Source organism: Nannobrachium achirus, assembly GCF_963921795.1.
Source record: "Nannobrachium achirus genome assembly, chromosome: 14".
NCBI lineage: Eukaryota > Metazoa > Chordata > Actinopteri > Myctophiformes > Myctophidae > Nannobrachium > Nannobrachium achirus.
Genome location: NC_137821.1, coordinates 622,313 through 631,300, shown reverse-complemented (window position 1 = coordinate 631,300; position 8,988 = coordinate 622,313). Strand labels below are relative to the sequence as shown.

The 8,988-nt window shown below is 38.6% G+C and overlaps 1 protein-coding gene across 1 annotated transcript in view; it reads left to right on the top strand.

Moving 5' to 3' along the window:
- The window catches only part of atp1b2a (ATPase Na+/K+ transporting subunit beta 2a), a gene marked incomplete at its 3' end in the record, with an annotated part of 16,532 nt that extends 7,544 nt beyond the window's left edge, over positions 1–8,988 (top strand). The window contains exons 2-8 of the mRNA XM_080741329.1: positions 589–717; positions 1,385–1,489; positions 2,955–3,034; positions 4,001–4,126; positions 5,098–5,157; positions 5,830–5,919; positions 8,827–8,988. Of these exons, the coding sequence (XP_080597455.1) occupies positions 589–717; positions 1,385–1,489; positions 2,955–3,034; positions 4,001–4,126; positions 5,098–5,157; positions 5,830–5,919; positions 8,827–8,988 (752 nt within the window). The remainder of the gene's footprint in view (positions 1–588; positions 718–1,384; positions 1,490–2,954; positions 3,035–4,000; positions 4,127–5,097; positions 5,158–5,829; positions 5,920–8,826) is intronic.

The window sequence follows — 8,988 nt, the reverse complement described above, 5'->3', positions numbered from 1 at the left end:
AATGAAGTTTGAAGTTACAATGGGTTTGTATGTGGAGAGAGGCCCTACCACTGCTCCCTGTTGAAAGTGGAATATCCCTTTAAGTTGGATGAAATTATTGCTGTGTATGGTTCTATATGGGCTGTGTCAATCATTTTGACAAATAATAGCTTGCAGCAACGTCTAAACATTTTCATTTTCTCTTTTTTTTTTATAGCCAAAAGTATAAAAATATTAAGGTTAAAAAAATAACTAAAAAGAACTATGTTAGTTCATTTTTGGGAACCATGAACTTTAGTTCAACATGTAGAATTATGAACTATGAAATGAACTAGTTCATTTTGAAAGTGAACTTTCCCAACACTGGATTTCCGTGAGGTTTATAGCCACTTGCGGGTGTCCCGGTAGGAGACGTTGATTTACGGGAGACTTAGGATGTCTGGTTAGGATGTTAGGTTTGGTGACAGGTCTGCCTTGAGATTCTGTCTGTTTATGGCCAAATCATTGTATTAACCCATTTAGGCCTAGAATTATTGACTGCTTTAACCAGTGAAAAATAGCAGATATACAAGCATGTCTCTCTCTCTCTCTCTCTCTCTCTCTCTGCAGGTCTAATCCTCCTCTTCTATTTGATCTTCTATGCGTGTCTTGGAGGAATGTTTGTCCTCACCATGTATGTGATGCTGCTGACCCTGGATGAGTACCAACCTACCTGGCAGGACAGGCTGACCACCCCAGGTAGGCTCCTCCATACCTCCAAAACCTGATCAACCCCTACAACCACACCCGTTCACTCAGATCAGCCAACACAGGGATGCTGACAGAACCCTCGCTAAAAACCCCAGGACAAAAATCCACTCGTCCTAGACTCTTCTCCCTCCTGGCCCCCAAACTGTGGAAAAAACTCCCTGTTGCACTTAGAACAACAGACTCACTCCCTAGCTTCCATTAGAACTACAGACTCACTCCCTAGCTTCCATTAGAACTACAGACTCACTCCCTAGCTTCCATTAGAACTACAGACTCACTCCCTAGCTTCCATTAGAACTACAGACTCACTCCCTAGCTTCCATTAGAACTACAGACTCACTCCCTAGCTTCCATTAGAACTACAGACTCACTCCCTAGCTTCCATTAGAACTACATACTCACTCCCTGGCTTCCACCGTGGTCTGAAGACTCACCTCTTCAGACTCTACCTAGCAGTACTGAAACACTCCCCTTCTCTCAATGACCACACATGAAGCTAGATAGCATTTTTAGGCTGATTGTGTGGGTGTGTCTATGTTTCAGGCCTGCTGATTGGCTGGTTATGTTTCAGGGATGATGATTGGCTGGCTGTGTGGGTGTGGTTATGTTTCGGGGATGATGATTGGCTGGCTGTGTGGGTGTGGTTATGTTTCAGGGATGATGATTCGTCCTCGAGGAGACAACCTGGACATCGTTTACAACCTGCAGGACACCGAGACCTGGGACCGCTACGTCCAATCACTGGACAGCTTCTTAAAACGTAAGAGACGGCTACGTCCAATCACTGGACAGCTTCTTAAAACGTAAGAGACGGCTACGTCCAATCACTGGACAGCTTCTTAAAACGTAAGAGACCGCTACGTCCAATCACTGGACAGCTTCTTAAAACGTAAGAGACGGCTACGTCCAATCACTGGACAGCTTCTTAAAACGTAAGAGATAGCTACGTCCAATCACTGGACAGCTTCTTAAAACGTAAGAGACCGCTACGTCCAATCACTGGACAGCTTCTTAAAACGTAAGAGACCGCTACGTCCAATCACTGGACAGCTTCTTAAAACGTAAGAGATAGCTACGTCCAATCACTGGACAGCTTCTTAAAACGTAAGAGACCGCTACGTCCAATCACTGGACAGCTTCTTAAAACGTAAGAGACCGCTACGTCCAATCACTGGACAGCTTCTTAAATGTAAGAGACGGCTACGTCCAATCACTGGACAGCTTCTTAAAATGCTTCAGTGATAATGAAAGTGGCTGGGGGTCATCTTGTCCCTTACTGGTCTTACAGCGTGGAAATGTTTAGTTTTTATAGATTATAATGTATTAAAGGTGTATTCAGTGATAATAAAAGTGGCCGGGGGTCATCTTGTCCCTTACTGGCCTTACAGCGTGGAAATGTTTAGTTTTTTATAGATTTTCTACACCATTATAATGTTCTGGTTTTGATCATTAGACCCAATCACTGAATATCGGTAGGCCTACGTCTCCAGCTTCAGGATATGTATGATACTGATTTACTACCAGACTGTGGCATTTTATGAGTTCAGTAGTTTACAATCTAGGCATTTAGCAGACGTTCTTAATTCAGAGCGACTGTGGTTAAAACCTTTATTTTGACCATCATAACTAAACATTATAAGGTAACTACAGCCATACTCTACCCTGATTGGTCGAGGACTGGCTGGCCTCTGAAAACCAAATCTAGCTATGCTCGTAACACGGGCCATGGTGGAAGTCCTTATATGGTCAGCACACATTCTAGTGAGGAGAATGAATGGAAAATGTACCAATTATATTTTTATTTGAATGAAATACAATCACTGAATATACCTTTAATGCAAAACCCCTGGCAGAAAATGTGTTAAAACGCAAGAGAGCGCTCCACCGCAGAGGGCCTCACGGTGGCGCTGCTGCCTCACAGCTAGACGCTCTGGGGGCGATGTGGGTGTTGGCCAAAGGGCCTTTCTGTCCAACCGGGGAAACTCCCCCTGTCAGGTGATAAGAAGCGGCCTGCTCACTCCTCATGAGCTCAGTCCGTTGGCAGAGGGAGAGCAGGATGTTCTACAGGGTGAAAAACTGGTTACAAAATGTGGGATAAAAAAATGGAAGGGAGGGTTATTATCTGCTTACTCAGATTCTGTGTGTGTGTGTGTGTGTGTGTGTGTGTGTGTGTGTGTGTGTGTGCGTGTGCGTGTGTGTGCGTGTGTGTGTGTGTGTGTGTGCAGCCTATGATAACAGTGTTCAGGTCCAGAACAATGATAACTGCATCCCTGATCAATACTTCATCCAAGAGGACAGTGGAGAGGTAGGAATATATGTTTAAATATTATCTATAATATATAATCTACACTACCTTAACATCCTTAACCAATACTATGATCATTATGATCAATATGATCAATACTATGATCGATATGACCAATACTATGACCAATATGATCAATAATATATACTCTATAATATATAATCTAAACTAAACTAGCTTAACATCCCTGACCAATACTATGACCAATATGATCAATACTATGACCGATATGATCAATACTTCATCCAAGAGGACAGCGGAGAGGTAGGAATATATGTTTAAATATACTCTATCCAGTCTAGTTTAGTTTAGTTAGTGTGGTTGAACTATTGTTCTTTTACACAGGGCCTGACAACTCTGTACCCTGGCTGGGTTAGGATAGGATTAGGAAAGGAGTTTAGCCGCTCACTCGCAGCTGCCGATGCAAACTTTTTATTATGCCTTTACGCCTCTTATAGCCCTTTATTGTGTACATATAAATGTATAAATGTTGTACTATTTTTGGTACATTTTGGCAGTGTATTATTCTTTGCTTTTGTGATTCTCTTCATGCTTGTTATTCTGCTGGGGCAGTTATTGGTTTAGGTTAGTTTAGGTCAGGTCTAAACCTGTTATTGGTTTAGGTTAGTTTAGGTCAGGTCTAAACCTGTTATTGGTTTAGGTTAGTTTAGGTCAGGTCTAAACCTGTTATTGGTTTAGGTTAGTTTAGGTCAGGTCTAAACCTTTTATTGGTTTAGGTTAGTTTAGGTCAGGTCTAAGCCTGCCTTGTCTTAACAAAGAGCTGTGGTTTGTGCTGAGGTTTCTAAGCAGAACAGAAACATGTTTCAGTGGGGAAAACGTTTGCAGGAACAAAAGACCCACCACTCTAACCTCTGTCAGAACTATCTGTAGTATAATGATATTTAACGTATATGTTTATCTAATCTCCAGGTGTAATGTATATTTAATATATATTTAATATCTCAGGTGAGGAACAACCCTAAAAGGTCGTGTCAGTTCAACAGAACGACGCTGGACTTCTGTTCCGGCACGGAGGACCGTTACTATGGTTACCATGAAGCAAGACCCTGTGTGCTCATCAAACTGAACCGGGTAACACCACACACACACACACACACACACACACACACACACACACACACACACGCACACGCACACACACACTAGGGCATTCACGAATAATGATTTTTAGTATTCAAATTATTCAACCTCAAAGTATTCCAATAGTGGAATATTGGACAGGACTGGCCAAACTGCCAAATATTAAGTAAGCAAGAGGCAAACATTGTGAAAATAGCAGCTACTATTTTCACAATATTTATCTGTGGAACCGAGTCACATTAAATGTAATACCTACAATTCCAAGTGCTTGTCAGGGTGGGGATCCCCAGTTAGAATATGTTTATTTGGGGGGTCACCGCCTAAAAAGGTTTGAGAAGCCCTGGTAGAGCATTAACACATTCATCCACCAGGGGCACTGACAACTCATTCTTATGACTTCCTATCTAGCCAAGATTTATAAACTATAGATTTATTAAAGAGGAAACAATAAAAAAAATAAAAATAAGTGAATATTCCTTAACAACGTCGAATAGTGACTTTGATATTCGAATATTCTAATATTTGGTGAATGCCCTAACACACACACACACATGCACGCACGCACTGCATGAAAACTCGGTCCCATCCTCTTTTACAGTACACTTTAAGACATAATAAGACATAATAAGACAGAATAAAGCCATAATAAGAAATAATGTGTTGGTAATTAGAGCTAATATATTTTATTAGACAGAAACAAAGACAGAATAGTAGAAAGAGCGAATACATTCTCTGGCACCGTCACCTGCCACGGAACTGCAGCCTAGGACCGCTACTGAGCAGGTGGCTACCACCATTCTGATATGAGATTAATATTTGTGTGTGTGTGTGTGTGTGTGTGTGTGTGTGTGTGTGTGTGTGTGTGTGTGTGTGTGTGTGTGTGTGTGTGTGTGTGCGCGCGTGTGTGTGTGTGTGTGTGTGTGTGTGTGTGTGTGTGGGGGGGGGGGGGGGGGGGGTCATAGGTCATAGGGATGTTGCCAGGTAGAGATGGTCAGTCTCCCTACGTCAGCTGTGGATCAAAGGTACGTCCGTCTCATCAAACATTCTAAAACAGCTAGTTCCATTCCTTGATTCTGATTGGCTGGTTGCTGTGGTATACTATACCATACTAGACTATAACCCACACCTTGAATCAGTTTATATCAAACCCAGGTGTGTTATTTCTTTCCCCAGTGTTCCACAGTGCACCAATTATCTGCACCTGTGTTGTTTCTGCAGCCTGGCCGGGAACTACTTTCTTGTAGCTGTGGACGACTTTCTTGCAAAGCAGACCTTATAGTGAATTATTAGTGACATAGAACAATTGGTACATGTTTAATTGGCACATGTCTATGATTTTTCATGTTGCCATATTGTAACCGTTTTAGAGAAGCAATAAGCCACGCGAGGCTTGTGGTTACCTGTATTTTACACCGGCTGAGGGCTGGAGACACTCGGCTGCGCCTCGTCTCTCCCTACGCCTCTCAGCCGGTGTAAAATACCAGGTAACCACTGGCCTCTTGTTGCTTATTGCTTCAATAAAGTCGACCTCAACTCAACTTTTTACTGAGTCGAGTCGACTTCCAAAAATCACAAGTAATTAATGCCCTACTGGCCTACTCTCTCTCTTTGTTTTATATTTCCTTGTCATTTATCTAGGGTTAGTTTATGAACACAACATAGTTTTAATGTGCTGTAAATGCTGTGTGTTGCAGACAGGAGGGGCACTAGGACCCATCCAGTACTACCCTCCTAACGGAAGCTTCAACCTCATGTACTATCCTTACTATGGCAAGAAAGCACAGGTACTGTTTTACTGCACTTTACTACACTTTACTGCACTTAACTGCACTTTACTACACTTAACTGCACTTTACTACACTTAACTGCACTTTACTACACTTTACTGCACTTTACTACTCTTGCTGTACTGCGTCTGGCGTATACGCAAGGCTGTCCCTGTTCCGGTCTGGTTCCGGTCTCCCCCAAGCCCCCTGTGATTGGCTGAACCGGACGTAGGGAGCGCTCGGTTGTAGTCACTTGGACCGCGCGAGGTGCACCAAAACCCAATTATCATTGCGTTTATCGTGCGCTTGCCCAGGCCTTACGGCCTGGGGCATAAATATAACGATTGCGTTGGTAAAAATGTCCCAACACCAAACACCAAAAACATCTCCGTGTCTCCGGACAACCTCAACGCTGATTGGCTGTCAGGACGCGATGGGTGGAGACGTTGCGGTGCGAGGCGTTGTGTGCTTGTAGATCGGCTGTTTTCACTAGTTTAAATCATTTTTTAAAATGATAAATACAAAACAAATGGTTTTGTACATACAAGGTTTCCACCCGACAACGATGAAATATAACTCATGTAATTGGCCCACTGGCTTGTCACTTGTCATGATCTGAAATGGCAAATCTTTGAGTAGCAGCAGCGCTATAGAGAGAGATCTCTCTCTATAGCGCAATGAGGGCCTCTACAACTCTTTTTCCCAGGCTGAATCAGGGGCCCAGCACGTCCCTGTAGGGTTCTCACACACAGTTTGATGACAGAGAGCAGACAGGCTCCGCTGCTCCACTGCAGGGAGAAACCACAGAAAGTAACGCAGTAAAGCCCTTTGCACACAGACGTGTTTTTCTCGCACGGAAAAAACTGACGATTCTATTTTTAAAAGAAAACAATGATTCTCTATGCCTCTGGTTGCGGTGAAGTTTATAAATGTATTTAACATATATTTTAACATATATTTCTATATATTTACATATATATTCAGGTAAACTAAGATTATTAATATATTTTAACATATATTTCTATATATTTACATATATATTCAGGTAAACTTAAGTTTATTCATATATTTTAACATATATTTCTATATATTTACATATATATTCAGGTAAACTAAGTTTATTCATATATTTTAACATATATTTACATATATATTCAGGTAAACTAAGTTTATTAATATATTTTAACATATATTTCGATATATTTCTACATATATTCAGGTAAACTAAGTTTATTAATACATTTTAACATATATTTCTATATATTTCCATATATATTCAGGTAAACATATTAATGTATCTTAACATATATTTCCATATATATTCAGGTAAACTACACCCAGCCCCTGGTGGCGGTGAAGTTTATTAATATATTGTAACATATATTTCTATATATTTCCACATATATTCAGGTAAACTAAGTTTATTAATATATTTTAACATATATTTCCATATATATTCAGGTAAACTACACCCAGCCCCTGGTAGCGGTGACGTTTATTAATATATTGTAATATATATTTCTATATATTTCCATATATATTCAGGTAAACTAAGTTTATTAATATATTGTAACATATATTTCTATATATTTCCACATATATTCAGGTAAACTAAGTTTATTAATATATTTTAACATATATTTCCATATATGTTCAGGTAAACTACACCCAGCCCCTGGTAGTGGTGAAGTTTATTAATATATTGTAACATATATTTCTATATATTTCCATATATATTCAGGTAAACTAAGTTTATTAATATATTGTAACATATATTTCTATATATTTCCATATATATTCAGGTAAACTACACCCAGCCCCTGGTGGCGGTGAAGTTTATTAATATATTGTAACATATATTTCTATATATTTCCATATATATTCAGGTAAACTAAGTTTATTAATATATTTTAACATATATTTCCATATATATTCAGGTAAACTATACCCAGCCCCTGGTAGCGGTGAAGTTTATTAATATATTGTAACATATATTTCTATATATTTCCATATATATTCAGGTAAACTAAGTTTATTAATATATTTTAACATATATTTCCATATATATTCAGGTAAACTACACCCAGCCCCTGGTAGCGGTGACGTTTATTAATATATTGTAACATATATTTCTATATATTTCCATATATATTCAGGTAAACTAAGTTTATTAATATATTGTAACATATATTTCTATATATTTCCACATATATTCAGGTAAACTAAGTTTATTAATATATTTTAACATATATTTCCATATATGTTCAGGTAAACTACACCCAGCCCCTGGTAGTGGTGAAGTTTATTAATATATTGTAACATATATTTCTATATATTTCCATATATATTCAGGTAAACTAAGTTTATTAATATATTGTAACATATATTTCTATATATTTCCATATATATTCAGGTAAACTACACCCAGCCCCTGGTGGCGGTGAAGTTTATTAATATATTGTAACATATATTTCTATATATTTCCATATATATTCAGGTAAACTAAGTTTATTAATATATTTTAACATATATTTCCATATATATTCAGGTAAACTATACCCAGCCCCTGGTAGCGGTGAAGTTTATTAATATATTGTAACATATATTTCTATATATTTCCACATATATTCAGGTAAACTAAGTTTATTAATATATTTTAACATATATTTCCATATATATTCAGGTAAACTACACCCAGCCCCTGGTAGCGGTGAAGTTTATTAATATATTGTAACATATATTTCTATATATTTCCACATATATTCAGGTAAACTAAGTTTATTAATATATTTTAACATATATTTCCATATATATTCAGGTAAACGTATTAATGTATTTTAACATATATTTCTATATATTTCCACATATATTCAGGTAAACTAAGTTTATTAATATATTTTAACATATATTTCCATATATATTCAGGTAAACTACACCCAGCCCCTGGTGGCGGTGAAGTTCCTCAACGTGTCTCTGAACATCGATGTGAACGTTGAGTGTCGGATAAACTCCAACACGCTGCTGCCCGGGAGCGACCGGGACAAGTTCGCTGGACGAGTTTCCTTCAGACTACGAATAAACACCTGA